General features: G+C 47.2%; 2 protein-coding genes across 2 annotated transcripts in view; one reads left to right on the forward strand and one right to left on the reverse strand.

The window, feature by feature from the left end:
- LOC135829588 (uncharacterized) overlaps positions 1-19,536 on the reverse strand; it is a 142,841-nt gene that overhangs the window by 114,234 nt on the left and 9,071 nt on the right. Inside the window, exons 3-4 of the mRNA XM_065341979.1 lie at positions 19,128-19,226; positions 2,328-2,426 (exon numbers count right to left, since the gene is read on the reverse strand). The gene's annotated coding sequence lies outside the window, so the exon portion shown is untranslated. The remainder of the gene's footprint in view (positions 1-2,327; positions 2,427-19,127; positions 19,227-19,536) is intronic.
- Positions 3,089-5,531, forward strand: LOC135829825 (uncharacterized). Its single transcript, XM_065342215.1, has 2 exons — positions 3,089-4,927; positions 5,026-5,531. The coding sequence occupies exons 1-2, from the start codon at positions 3,455-3,457 to the stop codon at positions 5,026-5,028; spliced, it is 1,476 nt and encodes a 491-aa protein (XP_065198287.1). The 5' UTR covers positions 3,089-3,454; the 3' UTR covers positions 5,029-5,531.

Genomic DNA, 19,536 nt, shown 5'->3' on the forward strand with positions numbered 1-19,536 from the left:
GTTTGCTTCTAGACCAGGCAGACACAGTGGGTTGGTCAAAGACCATGATTGAGATACGAGAGGTACCTGGTTCAAGTCCCGCCTGGGAGCGGTTTTTCCAGCCGTGCTGCTACCCACAGTCAACTGGGAACTTGTGGCCAGGCACAAGGGGTACATGGATGCAGCTAATAGGGTCGTTCTCGGCACTTGTGCCAGTGGTTGTGAGACTTATCCACTCACCCCCACCGTTAGGCGCTGCATCTGCCGCTAGGGTTTATCGGGTGTTAGCGGCTGTCGTGAGTTCTCTTCGGGAACGGATACGATAATTTACTTCTTTTTTTTTTCATGCTAGGTTTTACACTCCATTTCTCTAATAAAATCGTCTTACATACGGTAGATCGGGAAGTTTAGCTCTGCTCTTTCTAACCGGCATTGGCTTCACTGTCTTGTTCCCGCTCATTACAAGTCAGCTATGGCTCCTCATAAGCCAGCTGCTGTCCATTGCTTGGTATTTCACTTCACAACTATTGTAAGTGTGTTGCGGGGATTCCCGAGCTAGTTCCAGGCAGCAGTGTGGCATTGCTTTCAAGCTTGTTGAACATTTGCATGGCAATTCAAGTTACTCAAAGCAGCTCCCTATCTCCCCAAAAGGTCGTTATTGTCTGTGATAAGCTCGAAGGCATCAGGGATAGTGCAAGAACTTACTACCTCCGCTAAGCTTCTTTGCGTTTTTAGTGTTCTTGTCATGATATTTCTGTCGGTATTAGACATACATGTCAGTGATCTATCCCCTACATAGGGTAGCCGAGTTGTCGTCCATTGTTCTGACAGGCTTTTGAACCTCCAAAAAGCGTGGAGTCCTTTGAAAAAATCGGCGAAGCAGAACCGTTTCTCGACAGGATGTCACCAGAACACAACCCCAGGCGTGCGCGCATGACAGCAAAGTACGAAAGTGAGAAACAGTTTGAAATACCGCTGGCTCGAAGAAGTATCCAGGAGCCGGCCAGCGCTCAGGCACTGCTGTACTAGCACGAGTCGATGGTGCGCATCCACACACAACCATAATCAATGCACTTTTGTTTGCAGCGCAGAGGAAATCAAAAATGTTCGACATTCATGTTGTCATGCAGTCGGCGCAAAATCCTGATCTCAACCTCGACGACTTGGCGTTCTTCCACAGCCTGTAGACAGCCGTATCACTCGTGGCTAAGGAAACCTAAAAGGAGCTTCTGCAGGGTGTGGAAACGTTCTGGCACGAATACACCCCTGCGAAGATGGGGAGCGTTTGTTTGCGTCTGTGTGGCTCCTTCCATGGCGTTCCGGAGAGTGGCCACAACTACCAGCGCCACCGTGGAGGTCATCAAGCTCACAGTTCGAGCGAAGAACTTGGCGATCTCCACGATCAAATCGTGTCTTGGCAATTTGTAAATGCTGCGGTACAAAAGCTGGCAGCGCTGGAGGTGAAAGTCAGTGAGGCTCCAGACTTGATGTCATCAGTGAGTGTAAGTCGTCATCGAAGAGTGAAACTGGACGGCTTTGAAACGAGCTGTGTTTCATCTGTCATTATATATCTTTCATATGCTGCTTTTTTTCACTTTGCAAAGCGTGTTCGTAGCCATAGAATGATTTGGACTGAACTGTAAAAACGCAACGAAGTTTTGCTTAACGGAGGAAGTAATATAAAAGAAGCCTCCAAATTAGCCCAATCCTCTGCTGCCAACGACAGGCAATTCAAAAGCACAGCGATGATGCCTGCAATGAACAAAAAACTGGTGCAACATTGGCATACCCGAGTGTTCTCCCCATGTGGGTTGGTAGATTGGTTTTGTTCAGGACAAGAAAGTACGCCACTGGAAATTCAACCAACCAAGTTTGGCTGAGACTTCTTCATGCAGATTTACACAAACCACCAGTATTGTACGGGTTACGCACAAAGACATGACTGATTGTGCTGTTCAACTATCTTACCTGCCACTGGAAGTGTAACATTATGCAGGTGTACAAAGTACCAAAGAATTCCAATCTAGTAGCCGGTTGCTTTACAGAACCATAATTGTGTTCAGTGCGATTTCACATGAAAACATACACCAAATCTCATCAAGACACTGGACTTATAAGTATTTTTGAGGTGACCCAAGGAACTCAATAGTGTTGTCTAGGCTGTTGAAGATAGTGAAAACTGTTGTTCTCCTTGGAAAATGTTTTCCAATTGTGCACGTCTTATTGTGCGTACAACAGATGAACATGAGACCTGATACACATGCACTGGACCTCACTATGTACACCCATATAATCTGACTTTTCTGTTCATACACTAACAAGGATGCACCAGGGATATCCTGACTTACATTATCCTTTGGGTCCAACGAATGTCCAGAATTAAGTAGATGTTCTGCTACGGAAACATGATCTTTCCATGCTGCAAATTGTAATGGTGTGTTACCATACTAGAAGTAGCATTGTTAATGAATACAAACCGAGTACACACAAACACACATAAACATACACAAATACACACATACACATGACGATTCACAAACACATAAAAATACGCATTTACATGAACACACACACACACACATACGCATGCACACATAGACACACACACACACAAATACACAACCATGCACACAACCATGCATGCGCAAAAACACACACACAGGAACAAAAAAACACAGCTAATGAGTAAAGGTAACACCGGCAATGGCATAGGGAGTTCTGGATCGTTGTCAATGAAGATTTCTTTGGGAATTGATGAACAATTTCTTTGGAGACAAGAATACAATTTTCACTAGTATACTTTCATGCCTGATCATCAGGTGAATACAGGCAAAATCTACTTGTAATGAACATGGCATGGCACATGTTGTGTGTAAGTGTGTGTGCTCGTGCATGTCACCGAATGTTGAGCACACACACGCAGGCGTACACATGTGTGTGCGCGCATGAGAGCATGCCGTTTACTATGCATAAATGTATGTAACTGCAGGTGTGTGTATGTGACGTATTTGTGTGAGCAAGGGGTACTTGTTTGTGAGTGTGAGTATGTCTTTCTCTTTCTCACTCTCTCTCTCTCTCTCTCTCTCTCTCTCTCTCTCTCTCAGTGCGCCACAATCTGATACAGTATGCTCTAACCCACTACAGCCTTCCTTTGCAATTCAGGAAATTAATTTTTTCCTACTACGACAGTCTTTGCGCTTTCGTCGTACAACCACACACACCCACCTTTAATTACAACATTGGTGTTTTCCAGGGGTGCCCCTTGTCCCCGGTCCTTTTCAATATTTGTTTCCAGCTTCTGCTGGACTCACTTGCAGCCCCTGAATTAAGTTGCCTCTCCTATGATTTTAAATCTGCCCCTTTGCAAGTGTCCCAAACAGCTTTTGCTGATGACTTAGGCCTCTATAGCAAATCTAGTGCAGGTTGTCAAAAACTCATTGCGGTCACGGAGGACTTTCTCTCGTGGACCCAATGTATGCAGGCGGCGCCGCACAAATGCAAAAGCAGTGCAGCAAAGCTTGTAGATGGCCGGTACAAACCTTACGATCCCTGCCTGACAATGTCAGGGAGGAAGATCGCTTTCATTGACACTGCAGAGTTCAAGTTCCTGGGGCGAAGGCTGCATGCTGATTGCTCTGAGCAGACCCAGCGGGAAGACATCCGTCAACTCACTGTATCTCTCATGCAAAAAGTAGATGGCTCTTGGCTTCAAGACCACCACAAGCTATGGCTTTACCACCATCTTGTAGTGCCCAAGCTTTCTTGGTCTTTCCAGGTTCTTGAACTCACACAAGGTTTTGTACGTGAACTGCACTTTATGTGTTTACCATTTCTGAAGAAATGGTCAGGCCTACCTCGATGCGCAAACTCTGCCATTCTTTTTATTGGCAGTCGCAAACGCTTTGGCTTACGCCTCCACTACCTTCCTACGGTGTGGAAAAAGTGCCAGTCCATCAAATGGCACATTCTTCGATCGAGTGGGGACGCGCGCATGAGGGCGCTGTACACTCTGCGTCGGAGTAAGGATGCGAAGCTGACAAAGCGATATGCGGCGACAATAGAGCTGGAGTGTGCAGAGGCATCAGTAGGTTCAGGGACTCGCCGTCCACCGTCATCTTCAAGTCATCGTGCAGGGTTGGGTGCTCCTGCTCCGAAGCAGCATTCCAAACCCCCGAGGAAGGATCTCCTTCAAACATTTGAGGAGATCAACGCGCAGGAGCAGATTTTGAGGCTGAAGACTCTTCAGGTGCAAGGCAAGTGGTTGGAGTGGACATCGGTGATGTGGCAGGACCTCTCGTGGAAATCCCTTTTGTACGGTGGTACTGGTAAGGATTTGAAATTTCTTCTCGCATCAACCCTCGACGTGCTACCTTCTCCGACGAACCTACGCCGTTGGGGAAACACCGTAGTGGATCCGTACTGTAGTTTGTGCCGTACCTGGGCCTGTACTACGCGCCACGTGCTTGGCGCTTGTCGCGTAGCGCTGGACCAGGGACGTTACACCTGGAGGCACGACAACGTACTCGGGGTCATCGTCAGGAACATGCGTGAGGAGATTCGAATCCGCACTGCTGCAAACACCGTACAAACCGAAAATTCAAATGAGCTTGACTTCATCTCGTTTTGCAAGGCGGGAGAGAAGCCAGTTCGCGTTCAGCCCAGACGAAAGTTGGTTACGACTGATCTCCTGTCAGCGGCCTCAGACTGGAAACTTCTTGTCGACTCAGTTAGTGCAAAGATTTCTTTCCCTAGCTGTGTTGCACTTACCACCCTAAGACCAGATATAGTTCTGTACTCTACGAGTCGTAGGATTGTATTCTGGATGGAGTTGACAGTTTGTGCTGAGGACAGATTCAGTGTCAGTAACTCGCGGAAGGACAGGCGGTATGCGGATCTGGCCGATCAATGCCGAGCAAACGGGTGGCAGGTCGTTTCTTTTTCGGTTGAGGTAGGTGTGCGTGGTTTCATCCCGGACTCTCTTCGGAGGGCTCTGAAAGCGCTTGGATTTTCTAATCGAAGAATAAAATTTATTTGTAATTTGTGCAGTAAGACGTCTCTGCGAAGCAGCTACATCATCTGGTTGCGGCGTCAACAAAAACACTGGTCGGAAGATCCACTTTTCTGAGGTACTGTATGTGGGGCTCCGTTTATTGAGGTGCGTTGAAATTTATTCTCTTTATCTTATTATTTCTTTTCTATAATTTCCCCATATGAGTTCCTATCAGTTGCTGTGAACACCTTGAGTGGAGAGCGCTTGCTCGAGCGTTGAACCGGGTTCTTAATCCACCATACCCAGTTCGCAAGGCTGGGCGGGGTTGTGAGCAGGCTTTCATTTCATCTTTTCTTATTATTTCTTATTATTTCTGCTTTTCATCTCATTACAAAACTTCTGCGCTTTTTCTCCATCTGCGCATAAAATCTAGACTGACAACCTGCTTGTTAAATCATGCACCTGCTTTCAGGCGTAAAAACCCTGTTGTAGAGGTCTCAGTCCTCATTTGTTAGACTTACCTGTCTTTATAAATGTAACTTACTCTCTCTCTCTCTCTCTCCCTCTCCCTCTCTATTCCTTTCTTGATATCGAACGTATTTACTATTGATCACTACGTATCAATTCTTGTTGAGCTTTGTATTATTCCCATAGCTATGCAGAAGACGTTACTTCAGTAACGTCTGGCGCTAGCCAAGGTCCACACAGCTTTGATTTGGTGTTTGTTTGTTTGTTTGTTTGTTTGTGTCACGCCTGGCGCTATCCCGTATCTGTCCCGTACCGTACCGTACCAGCAAAGACAGCTGGCCACAATATTTTTGTTTGTTTGTGCCATCGGCATGCCTGGCGCTATCCCGTACCTGTCCCGTACCATCAAGAGTACGGTACCATTAAGAGAATGAGTATATATGCGAAGTGTATCGGGGGAATGCATTCAGTGCAGTAACATTTTGTGTGGATTTGTGTGCGAGGCCGAGATCCCACTAGCAGGCTGGCTGGGCCGCCTGTCGACCAGCCCGGGAATCGCATGTAGGCCGATAGCATAATAATTATAACGTATAGATGTATAGCAGGGAGTTGTATTATGTAAACGACTCCCTTCTGTTTGGGGAGATTTTCTGGAAAGAAATACGAAGTAGGAAGACAAGTAAATAATGTATTTAGAATGAACGTTAGTTGCCGAATAGGTGTCTGGAAGCGTCAGCAAAATCATACTTTGGAAGATAGATCCCGTCGTCTCCAAAATAATCCTGACCGGGCGAGTCAGCGCCGGTCACAGGAAATGTCGGAAAAGAGATCCCGTCGACTCCAGAACGCCCGTGATCGGCAGAGTCAGCCCCGGTCACAGGAAACGTCGGAAGAGAGATCCCGTCGACTCTAGAACATTCGTGATCGGCAGAGTCAGCGTCGATCACAGGAAACGACAGGACAGACATCCCGTCGACTCCAGAACGCCCGTGATCGGCAGAGTCAGCGCTGGTCACAGGAAACGTCAGGACAGACATCCCGTCGACTCCAGAACGCCCTTGACCGTCAGAAACGAGACAGGTACGGGATAGCGCCAGGCATGCTGATGGCACAAACAACCAAAAATATTGTGGCCAGCTGTCTTTCATGGTACGGTACGGTGCGGGACAAATACGGGATAGCACAAGGCTAGGCGTGACACAAAAAAAGTTAAAAAATAAAAAATAAATACCAAATAAAATATTAATCCCGTAGCTATGCAACAGACGTTAGTTCAGTATGGTTTGACGCTAGCCACTAGCCAGGGTCTACACAGCTTTGACACGTTACCAGGTTACATGCTTTCATTTCTCTCTGCAAAGAGCACCTAGGGTTGCCTGTAAAAAGACGGCAACGTCTGTAGGGATTTAAAAAAAAAATTCTACTACTACTACTACTACTGTGCATGATGAGCAAGCAAAAGGAGAGACAGTACATTTAGAAGGCGGGTAAAGATAAGACAGAGAGTGTTAGGAGGAGAAGGAGAGAAAAGAAGGAAACACGTTATTGGGAGGAGTACATGGAGCGGAATTTAAAAATCATGGGGTGTGGCAGATATGATGCTGATACTCAGAGATGATCATGTGCCCACAATCAGTCGTTGGTCTTCAAACAGCGATTGGCTGCAACCTTGAAACTTTGTAAGTTGTTCTGCAAAATGGACCAGAGAAGACTCCGGCGGGCAGCTGGTTCCTGACAGGGAAAATTGCGCGAGGGTAGGCTCGACACAGGTTGTTTCGGGAAGGGACTGGAAGTTCATTTGCCAGTTGGTGTGCGTGGGTGGATCTTCAAAACGTACTACGGGTGGAGTGGACTGTTTGGGATTGGGGCTGCTGGGGTGGCAACATCCTCTGTAGAAGGCGATGTGCATCTGGACAATGCATATTGTATAGGAGGCAAAGGTACGGTCCATCACCGATTAGGCGATGGCCACCCTGTTGGATGAGGCGAGCCAGAGTGGTTTGTGCACGGGCGGACAAAGCGCTTGTAGATCACACAATGACATCTGGAGTCCAGCACTCGAGAGGGATTCCGGAGGAAGCCGAGATACTGCGATCCTCGAATAGCCAACTTGGAAACATATACCAGATCTCTTCAAGACATTGGACTTACGAGCACGTTCGAGGTGACGCAAGTAACTCATTATCGTTTTCCAGGCTAATGAAGCTAAGGAAAAAAGTTGACAGGACAAACCTCCAGCTCTTCAACAACATTCTGAAAACTAATGGTTTCGCGAGTAAACTTCTGTACCTTCTCCTCAGGTGATATACAAGGAAGAGCAAACAAGAGCAATTACAATGAAGTATGAACTCGGATGGAGAGCCAGTTAAATTTCGGTGAAAAAGGAGAAGGATAAAAATGTTACGAGTTCTGACTAACTGTCCATCAACCACCATTTTGTCGCACTCGCTGACTGGATAAGATCTGGTTACGTTGATGGACAGTTAGTCATAACTCGTAACATTTGTCCTTCTCCATTTTCACCATAATTTTATTGGCTCACCATACGAGCTCAACTTTGCACACCTTATGAGCCGCCATGACCTATACGGCAAAACGTGCGTCATGTGGAACAACTTGTTATTGCACATAACTAGTCTATTATATTTACATGATACAGTGTAGTGAAGTTCAGTAAAATGTTGACGTTTCGGTTTGTCACAATTCGTCTTCGCGTAGCTTCCCCTTTGTTTGTTTACTACATAAACTTGAGCCTCCCAAGTTGGGTGGTTTGTTGCGTCGTCGAGTTGTAGTAAGGCCGGTATGTCCAATAGTCTTATGAAGTACTAGTTTCGTCATCATCCAGTAACTTTTGGCATTCTTTGTTGCCGTGGCGCGTAGCTCGTGCTCTTTTTCGTTGCACTTTCCTTCCCCTCTTGGACCTTTGCGAACCTGAGCCTTCCAAGTTGGGAGGTTGTTGGTTTGTGCGCCTCGGAGAAGTGTTGGAGCAAGGAGTCAGGTCGCCGAATGTCTGAGTACTCCTGGTCAGTTTTGTGCCATTTTTGCCTCAACTCTGCTGTGATAGTTGCTAGGACTTCAATGTACATAACCAGGAGTGGCTCCACAGTAGCAGAACAACTAGAGGTGTCGAGCATGCAGAGGACATGTGCTACATGCAAGGTGTTGAACAGCTAGTCCACCAACCACCGCACGGCTGCAACACACTGGACCAGATGATGTCCGACCTACCCATAGAATCATTGCTTTCTGTCTTGCCACCTCTTGACAAATCTTACCATGCCTGTCTACTTGCCGACTTCCAGATTCGTGCATCACGCGAGCCTCCCATATCAAGAACTGTATGGAGGTATCAGCATGCTGATTGGGCCAGATTCCGTCACTTCCTCAGAACCACCAATTGGACAGCTATTGCTCGGACTGATCCAGACCTGTCATGCACTGGCATCTCAGAGAGGATTCTGGAGGGAATGAAGAGATTCATCCCCTCTAAAACCCTGAAAACCTGTGCATTAGATCCTCCATGGTGGAACCCTGAGTGCACTGTTGCCACAGTGAGGAAATGACGTGCATGGAGATGCCTGAGAGATGACCCGTCTGACGGCGATTGGCAGTCAGCTTACGAAGATGCTAGGCTTTCAACGGTTGCCTGTCTCAAAACTGCGAAGAGTGCCTTCATGGCGAAACTGAGACAGAAAATGACCTCAAAGCAGCTGCCACCCAGTGACTGGTGGCACACCGTCAAGTGTGCCTCTGGCAATGGGCGCAGTCAATCTGTTCCGATATTACGTGATCCCGATGGACGTGAGTACACAGCCAGGGGCAGACAAAGGAGAATGCATGGCCCGCTATATTGCAGGCAAATGCAGTCTTGGCCAAGATGACCTATCAGCTCCCTTCCCATAATTATGTCAATGGTGCGTTTAGAGGACTTTGGATGGTGCGAGGTGAAGTTAATGTAACGTCCCTTCTGTGTAAACTTCCTGTAGACGTTTGTTGAAACTCGTGAATTTGACCTCTGAATCCATACGTCTAGAAAGCAATTCCACCGTTGTCCTCTTCTTACGCGGTAAACTTTATGTCTGGCGTCGCTGAGTTCAAAGGTGAAATTCACCAAAAAGAAAGAAGTAAAAATGAAAGGAGTGACAGGTACATGATACTAAAGGTTAGAAGGAGAGACAGTACATTAGAAGGATGGGAAGGATAAGAAAGACAGTGTAAGGAGGAGAAGGAGAGAAAAGAAGGACACCTGTAATATGGAGGAGTATGTGGAGCGGAATTTGAATGTGATGGGGTGAGGCAGATAATTATGATGCTGATACTCAGAGATGATCATGTGCCCACCCACGATCAGTCGTTGTTCTTCAAATAGCGGTCGGCTGCAACCTTGAAATGTTGCAAGTTCTTGGTGCAGAATGAACCAGAGAAGACTCCAGCCGGCAGCTGGTTCCAGACGGGGCAACTGCGTGACGATAGGCTCGACACAGGTTGTCTCGGGATGGGACGGGAAGTTTATTTGCCTGTTGGTGTGCGTGGGCATTACATCTTTGAAATGTACTACGGGTGGAGTGGACCGTTTGGTGTTGGGGCTGCTGGGGTGGCAACATACTCTGTAGAAAGGGGATGTGCATCCTGACAATGTATATTGTAGAGGAGGCAAAGGTAGGTTCCCTCACCAATTAGGCGATGGCCACCCCGTTGGACAGCAGTGATGCGAGCCAGAGCGGTTTGTGTTGAGCTCATACACATGACCATGCCATACTCCAGCACCGGGCGGACAAACCGCTTGTAGATCACACAATGGCACCTGGAGTCCAGCACTCCATAGGGATTCCGAGGAAGCCGAGATGCTACGATCCTCGAATAGCCAACTTGGAAACATATACAAGATTTCTTGAAGACATTGGACTTACGAGCAAGTTTGAGGTGACGCAAGAAAACTCATTATTGTTTTCCAGGCTAAAGAAGCTAAGGAAAAATGCTGGCTATGTTTACAGGACAAACCTCAGGCTCTTCAAGAATATTCTGAAAAGTTAGGGTTTCGAGAGTAAACTTCCGTTACTTCTCCGCAGGTGATATACAAGGAAGAGCAAACAAGAGCAAATACAATGAATTATGAACTCGGGTGGTGAGCCAATTCAATTAAGGTGATGAAGGAGAAGGACAAAATTTTAAGAGTTATGACTAACTGTCCACCAACAACCATGTTGTGGCACTCACTGACTGTATAGGATCTGGTTACGTTGGTGGACAGTTAATCATATCTTGTAACATTTTGTCCTTCGCCTTTTTCACTATAGTTTAATTGGCTCACCATCCGAGTTCAACTATGCACACCTGATGAGCCGTCATGCCCTATACGGCAAAACGTAAGTCGTGTGGAAGAACTTGTTGTTGTACATAACTAGTCCATCACATTTACATGATAGTGGAGTTCAGTAGAATATTGACGTTTCGGTTTGAGTCAATTTGTCTTTGGTTAGCTTCCCCTTTCTATGTTTATTACACACGAGTCACAGAAAAACCACGCGCATCAACTTGGGATACTCGCTCAAGAACATCCCGATGCCAACGGCCAAGGAATACCGGAAACGACTAATTGAGAAGTAGAAAGCGTTATAAAGAGGATGCGGTGGAAAGCAACAAATGACAACCAAGCAAAGATGAAGAAAGACCTGCAGCGTATCAGCAACTCGCCAGACGTGATAGTACCCGCCGACAAGACGCGCAACCTGTATATTACGACGGTCGATAACTACAAAAAACTGTTACACGACAACATCACCAAGACCTATCAGCATGCACCGGAGGGTGCGTACAGTCAAATCAACCTGGAGGCAAGGGAAATTGCGGAACGGCTTGACATAGCGGACAGGACGGAGGTACTCGCCAAGTCCGAATGTTTCATAACGCTAAAAGACCATAAAGAGATTTTCCACCGTGCCCTACCGTGCCGCCTAATAAATCCAGCAAAAAGTGAGCTAGGCATCGTCAGCAAGAGCACCCTAGCTAACATCACAAGGCAGCTCCATGACGCTACAGGAGCGATGCTTTGGAGAAGCACGGCCGATGTTATTAATTGGTTCAAGAGCATAGAGGAGAAAAAGCGCCATGCGTTTGTAGTATTTGACATTGTCAATTTCTACCCGTCGATCACGAAGGAGCTCTTGTAGGACGACCTGGAATTCGCTAAGCAGCATGTGCAGGTCAGCGACGACGACATGAATGTGATTATTGATGCCTGCAAGTCACTGCTATTTGCCCAGGGTCAGGCATGGTCTAAGAAAACCGAGGTGATATGTTCGACGTTACCATGGGCGCATACGACGGTGCGGAGGCTTGTGAAATTGTTGGAGCCTACATCCTCCCCAAGCTAGCTGTGCACCTGGACTGGACGTCGGTGGGGCTCTACCGTGACGATGGACTTGCAGTGCTGAAGGATGCGAGTGGACCCGTAGCAGACAGAGTGATAAAACAAATACCGTAGGTCCGCGCATATAAGCCCATGGGCCTATATCCGCATATAAGCCCATGGGCCTATATCCGCATATAAGCCCATGGGCCTATATCCGCATATAAGCCCATGGGCCTATATCCGCATATAAGCCCATGGGCCTATATCCGCATATAACCCCACCTCCGTTTATAGGCCCATGGGCTAATAAACAAACCCAACACCGTTACGGAACCGATAGTACAGCATGTCACTTGTCAGTGCAGACTACATTACCAGTACCGGTACCTACGGAAGGCGGACAACCGCGCACAGACTTGTACTTTTTCGCATGCCAGCTGCCTTCAAAATTCGAATATAGGCGCAGGGCTAAAAAGCGAACCATTATTACCATTTTTTTCCCGGAAAATGCATTATTTCGTATATTAGCTCATGGGCTTATATGCGCGGAACTACGGTAATTGAAGTATTCAAGTCGTGCGGCCTGAAAATAACGATAGAAAGCAACCTGCGCACAGTCAACTACCTGGATATAACCATGTGCCTGGAATCCGGTACGTTCAAGCCATACCGTAAGCCAAACGACACTCCGCTTTACGTAAGCGCAAAGTCCAACCACCCACTGCAAGTGTTGAAGAGCTTACCCGTTGGCATCAACAAGCGTCTGGCGATGATTTCCAGCTCAAAGGAAGTCTTTGAGGAAGCCGTGCCTGAGTTCGCCGACGCGCTAGCTGCCAGTGGCCACCCCAGAGTGCTCGTGTACGACGATGTGAACACCCAGTCAAGTCGCAAGAGGAAATGCGGGCGAGACATCATCTGGTTCTATTCTCCGTATAGCGCCAATGTCAGGACAAACATCGGAGGCCAGTTTCTCGCACTAGTAAGCAAGCATTTCCCCAAGAACGCCAAACTGCGAAAGCTCTTCAACAGAAACACCTTGAAAGTCGGCTATAGCTGCATGCCTAGTATGGAAACGCGGATCAAAGGCCACAACAAGAAAATGATGCAACCAAAGCACGAGAGAGTCCCCTGCAACTGCCGAGTCGCCGCATCTTGTCCACTGAAAGGTGAATGCAAGTCGACCAATGTGGTGTATGAGGCCGAAGTAACGTTGGACAGCGCCCTGAAGACATACACTGGAATGTGGGCACCGGATTTCAAGTCCAGGTATGGAAATCATATGACGTCGCTGCGCCACGAGCGGTATGAAGCAAGTACGAAGCTGGCAAAGTATGTCTGGAGCCTAAAACGCCAGAACAAGGCCTATGAGATTGGCTGGTCCATCAAGGAATGTACACGGGCTTACACCAATGTCACCAAGCGTTGCAACCTATGTATCGCAGAGAAATATCACATCAGCATATCCGATCGCAGCACCTTCCTCAACAAACGAACGGAGCTCGTATCAAAGTGCAGGCACTCTGCCAAGTTCCTGCTTGGTGGGTACGGAGTCACGTGACTTGCAGCCACATGACGCACGACAGCCATTTGCACCCGTCTGCAGACCTTCTAATTACGGGTGTGGTATCTTGCATATAGCCTCGCTTGACGTCGCGTCATCGTGGTCATTTCTTTTCATGTTCCTCGCCCATTCTAAGCACATATAGCCATCACAGCGCGTGGAAATTTCCATCTTGCACCTGTTTAGTTGGTGCATTGAAGAGCAAGTATCTCCCCTCCTCCAACTTATTTTAAAGGGGAAGGTAAGGCAAAAATTAAAATTTCACCAGTTGTAGTCTTCGGGGTGCTGAGTCGAATGGTCTTGGTCCGAGAAAGCTGAAACGCTCCCTTCCTACTTGAATCCCAATCGAACTCGCGCACTTCCACCGAAACTGGGCGACTGCGCCCTACTAGATGGGGATTTGTATGCAAAATGTCACTAAAAGCGCCATTTCGTTCTTATAAAAGCACGGATGACCGTGATTGGCCCATATGTTGTAGTCTTTTGGACGCTGAGTCGACTGGTTTTGGTCGGAAAAGGCTGCGATGCAGCGTTCCTTCTTTATTCCCAATCGAACATGGTTGAACAAGCGGTCACGTGCTCCTGCGTACACCAATCACCTGGTCACCGTGCCTGCAGGGTACAACTTACTAGCCTGTTTGACCTTTTTTGGGTGCAGTCCTGTCACTCTAGTTGAACTCGAGTTGAACCTTGGTGTGAAAGTTGTCGCCTGCTGGCGTGGTGACCAGGTGATTTGGGCACCCAGGAGCACGTGACCACTTGTTCAACCATGTTCGATCGGGAATAAAGGAGGAACGCTGGGCCAATCGCGGTCATCCGTGCTTTTATAAGAACGAAATGGCGCTTTTAGTGACATTTTGCATACAAATCCCCATCGAGTAGGGCGCAGTCACCCAGTTTCGGTGGAAGTGTGCGAGTTCGATAGGGATTCAAGTAGGAAGGGAGCGTGTCAGCTTTCTCTGACCAAGACCATTCGACTCAGCACCCCGGAGACTGCAACTGGTGAAATTTTAATTTTTGCCTTAACTTCCCCTTTAAGCGCTTACCAAAGTGTGTGGCATCTTGCACCTGCATGATTGTGATTACAGGCAAGCCACATTATCATTATCATCCTTTCACACAGCCTTGCTTGCCTTCCTGCCATATCATATTTCTTTTCTCACTCACGGACCATGTGAGTTTGGCACATTTTCCATCCAGGACTTTTGCACCCACCAGACCTCAAACCTTCACAGATTCCTTCCTATGCTGCTGTATAAATACCACACTAGCTGTGCATCACTGTAATCAGTTGTCTGAAGATTGCTATAATTATGGCATGAAACTTTAAGTTACAGCCATCAAGACGCGTGGTTTTTCTGTGACTCGTGTGTATCTATGTATCTATGTACAACATGTGGCAACATCATCTGTAGAAGGCGATGTGCATCTAGACAATGCATATTGTACAGGAGGCAAAGGTAGGGTTTCTCACTGATTAGGCGATGGCCATCCTGTTGGATGAGGCGAGCCAGAGTGGTTTGTGCCCGGGCGGACAAAGCGCTTGTAGATCACACAATGACACATGGAGTCCAGCACTCCAGAGGGATTCCGGAGGAAGCCGAGATACTGCGATCCTCGAACAGCCAACTTGGAAACATATACCAGATCTCTTCAAGACATTGGACTTACGAGCGAGTTTGAGGTGACGCAAGTAACTCATTATCGTTTTCCAGGCTAATGAAGCTAAGGAAAAATGTTGATAGGACAAACCTCCGGCTCTTCAACAACATTCTCAAAACTAATGGTTTCGCGACTAAACTTCCGTACCTTCTCCTCAGGTGATAAACACGCAAGAGCAAACAAGAGCAAATACAATGAATTATGAACTCGGATGGTGAGCCAATTAAATTATGGTGAAAAAGGAGAAGGACAAAATGTTACGAGTTATGCTAACTGTCCACCAACCACCATTTTGTCGCACTCGTTGACTGTATAAGATCTGGTTACGTTGGTGGACAGTTAGTCATAATTCGTAACATTTTTTCCTTCTCCTTTTTCACCATAATTTAATTTAATTGGCTCACCATCGGAGTTCAACTTTGCACACTGTATGAGCCGCCATGACCTATTCGGCAAAACGTACGTCATGTGGAACAACTTGTTATTGCACATAACTAGTCTATCATATTTACATGATACAGTGTAGTGAAGTTCAGTAGAATGCTGACGTTTCCGTTTGTCACAATTCGTCTTCGCTTAGCTTCCCCTTTCTTTGTTTACTACATAAACTTGAGCCTCCCAAGTTGGGTGGTTTGTTACGTCGTCGAGTTGTAGTAAGGCCGGTGTCATATAGTAGAATGACCCCCGTAGTGGAAGGCCCCCCCCCCCCTCCCCCCCCCCCGGTCATTGTACTATATAGTAGAATCCAAAAGGAGCAAGGAGCACACAGAAAACGCAAAGAAACACTGAACTTTCTGCAAACTTTCTTCCAACTCCGAAACAAAAACAATCCCACTCAAGGTGGGATGTTCATGTCTCCTAAAGAGGAAAAGTGCGCGACCTATGTACAAATGTTGTGGACTTTTCACCACATATTCCCACAACCAAGAGTACATAACCCCGGACTCTTGCCACAATCCATAATGTCCACTTGGAATCTGTGGTGTAAACTCCATCCCTTTCTACCTGCACATGCGAAACGACCCGTCTGGTGGACTCTGTAGTAGAATGACAGGGGGAAATCTACTATATAGTAGAACGACGCCCCGGTCATTGTACTATATAGTAGATTGCCCCCGGGGTCACTCTACTATAATTATAGTACAATGCCCGGGGTCCATCTGCTGGGGGGTCATTCTACTATAGTACACCGGTATGTCCAATAGTCTTACTAGTTTCGTCATCATCCAGTAACGTTTGGCATTTTTGTTGCCGTGGCGCGGGGCTCGTGCTCTTCTTCATTGCGCTTTCCTTCCCCTCTTGGACCTTTTCGAACCTGAGTCTTCCAAGTTGGGAGGTTGTTGGTTTGTGCGCCTTTGAGAAGTGTTGGAGCTAGGAGTCAGGTCGCCGTATGTCTCAGTACTCCTTATCAGTTTTGTGCCATTTTGCCGCAACTCTGCTGTGATAGTTGCTAGGACTTCAATGTACACAACCAAGAGTGGCTCCACAGTAGCAGAACAACTTGAGGTGTCGAGCATGCAGAGGACATGTGCTACATGCACGGTGTTGAACAGCTAGTCGATCAACCACCGCACGGCTGCAACGCACTGGACCTGATTATATCCGACCTACCCGTAGAATCATTGGTTTCTGTCTTGCCACCTCTTGGCAAATCTGACCATGCCTGTCTACTTGCCAACTTCCAGATCCGTGTGTCACGCGAGCTTCCCATATCATGAACTGTATGGAGGTATCAGCATGCTGATTGGGCCAGGCTTCGTCACTTCCTCAGAACCACCAATTGGGCAGCTATTGCTCGAACTGATCTAGACCTGTCATGCACTGGCATCTCAGAGAGGATCCTGGCGGGAATGAAGAGATTCATACCCTCTAAAACCCTGAAAACCCGTGCATTCGATCCTCCATAGTGGACCCTGAGTGCACTGCTGCCACAGTGAGGAAATGACGTGCATGGAGATGCCTGAGAGATGACCCGTCTGACGACGATCGGCAGTAAGCTTACCAAGATGCTAGGCTCTCAACGGTTGCCTGTCTCAAAACTGCGAAGAGTGCTTTCATGGCGAAACTGAGACAGAAAATGACCTCAAAATACTGCTATTTCCATTATTTTCTTCCTATGCAAGTCACAACTCCTGTTTTGAGTTGTATTTATTCTCTCTTTTTCTTTCCCTACTAGTTGCTGTTACCCTCACTGATCCTTATGCACATATATACAGCATTCCCTCTCTAGTGGGACCATTGGTATTAGGCTAGGGCCTGTTTTGGACTTCCCACTCTAAATAAAGAATACAAATAACAAACAAACAAAGCAGCTGCCACCCAGTGACTGGTGGCACACCGTCTAGTGTGCCTCTGGGAATGGGTGTAGTCAAACTGTTCCGACAATACGTCATCCCGATGGACGTGAGTACACAGCCAGCGCAGACAAAGGAGAATGCATGGCCCGCTATTTTGCAAGATGACCTGTCAGCCTCATTCCCATATGTCAAGCCTCGAAATTAACAGGCTCTTTCGGATGTCCGTTTCCGTGTGGCTGTTGTCGAGCGAACCCTTCGGCAGTTCAACCCATCAAAGGCAACCGGGCCGGATGGGATACCGGCACGAGTGTTGAAAACCTGTTCTGCTGAACTGGTTCAACCTATTTCTACACTGTTCACGCGGTGCTTCCACACTAGGATACAGCCCAAGACATGGTATATTGCCAACATAGTCCCTATATTTAAACGGAAATCAAAGTTTCTACCCTCCAATTACCGTCCAATTTTGCTCTTGTGTATTCTGGCCAAAGTGATGGAGACAATTATTAACAGAACAATAACTAATTTCCTCGAGTCGAACAACGTCTTCTCCAAAAGACAGTTTGGATTTCGCCATGGCCATCATGTAGCCGACCTCCTTTCCAGCCTCCACGATCAGTGGCTGCATACAGCCGGGGAGAAAGGCGTAGTACGCATACTCGCCATTGACATAGCCGGCGCGTTTGATCGTGTATCACACCCCGGTGTGCTACACAAGTCCAACGTATACGGCCTACGTGGGCAACTGCACCAGTGGCTCAGCAGCTACCTTAGTGAATGCTACCATCAAAATGGTCATTTGTGGCCAGACATCTTCAAGGCTCCCAATTCAGGCTGGAGTCCCCCAGGGCAGTATTCTGGGTCCGACTCTCTTCCTCATATACGTGAACGACTGCGAGGACCACCTACCAGCCGGTGCTGACCTAGCCTCATTCGCAGACGACACTACACTGCATACCAACATCACCCCCCCCCCCCCCATCCAACAAGATACCACCCAAGCCCTCCAGCTAGCAGTCAACAACATCTCCCTCTGGGGTCAAGAATGGAAGATAGATATTTGAACCAGCCAAATCCCAAGTAGTGATTGTCAGCTTCCACCGCACCCAATGGAACATGCCACAGATTGATTTCAACGGATCTAACCTGAGGGAACAAGTGGAGCTCAAAATCTTGGGCGTCAGTTTTGATGGTCAGCTTACCTTCCGGCAACACAGCAGCGACTTGGCGCTTTGTGTTAGGCTTTCCACGTTTTTGACGCGCCCGGTCGCATCCAAGCCTACAATGCCTTTGTGCGCCCAGTGATGGAGTACTGCCCCATCATCTGGATGTAAGAAGCCCGATTCCATCTTGCAAGACTCGACCGTGTGCAAGCCCACTATGCAATTTTTTGTCTTTGCCTGCGAGCTGTGTTCATTGTAAATAAAATAAAAAAATTCACACTCGCTGACTGTATAAGGTCTGGTTACGTTGGTGGACAGTTAGTTAGTCATAACTCGGAACATTTTGTCCTTCTCCTTTTCACACTGAAGTATGTCCAGCAGTGTAGTGATAAAACCGGGTCAAAGCAGAATAGCGAAAAACAACAATGATTAATGCGTGACCATTATACACCATGCATATACATACATCATTGTTCTTGCTCTCATTTGCTTGTGCCGCTATAATACCTTGTTGATGCGGAAGGAGACAATGTACGGGAGAAGGTATGTCACAACATGAAGAGAAGGCACGGAAGTCTACTCGCTAAAAAGTATTCACCTACGTAATTCTTCTTTCTGCTCATAAAACGAGCATTCATGGGATAATATGACTTACATTATTCTTTGGTTCCAACGAATGTCCAGAAGTGAGAAGACATTCTACTACGGAAACATCACCTCTCTGTGCTGCATCATGTAATGGTGTGTCACCAGCCTGGAAGTAGCAGCAAAATTAAAGACAAGACATGTACACACATACCCACAGTCATACACATGTTGATGCATACGCACACATGCATGCACACACACATCATGCATACATGCACACACACCCACACACACACACACACACACACACACCCACACATCCAAAAACACACACATAAAGACACACACACACACACCTCAGACCCCAGATCTCAGACTTTCCCATCGCAGAAGCAATGGTAGCGAACAGCTACGTTAGACACAGCAACTAGTGCTGGGATAACACATACACACACACACATTAACTACAACACGCA

Source organism: Sycon ciliatum, chromosome 13, assembly GCF_964019385.1.
Source record: "Sycon ciliatum chromosome 13, ocSycCili1.1, whole genome shotgun sequence".
NCBI lineage: Eukaryota > Metazoa > Porifera > Calcarea > Leucosolenida > Sycettidae > Sycon > Sycon ciliatum.

What these genes read in the sequence shown, in the direction of transcription:
- LOC135829825 (XM_065342215.1), top strand. Translation starts at nt 3,455, where the DNA reads ATGCAGGCGGCGCCGCACAAATGCAAAAGCAGTGCAGCAAAGCTTGTA.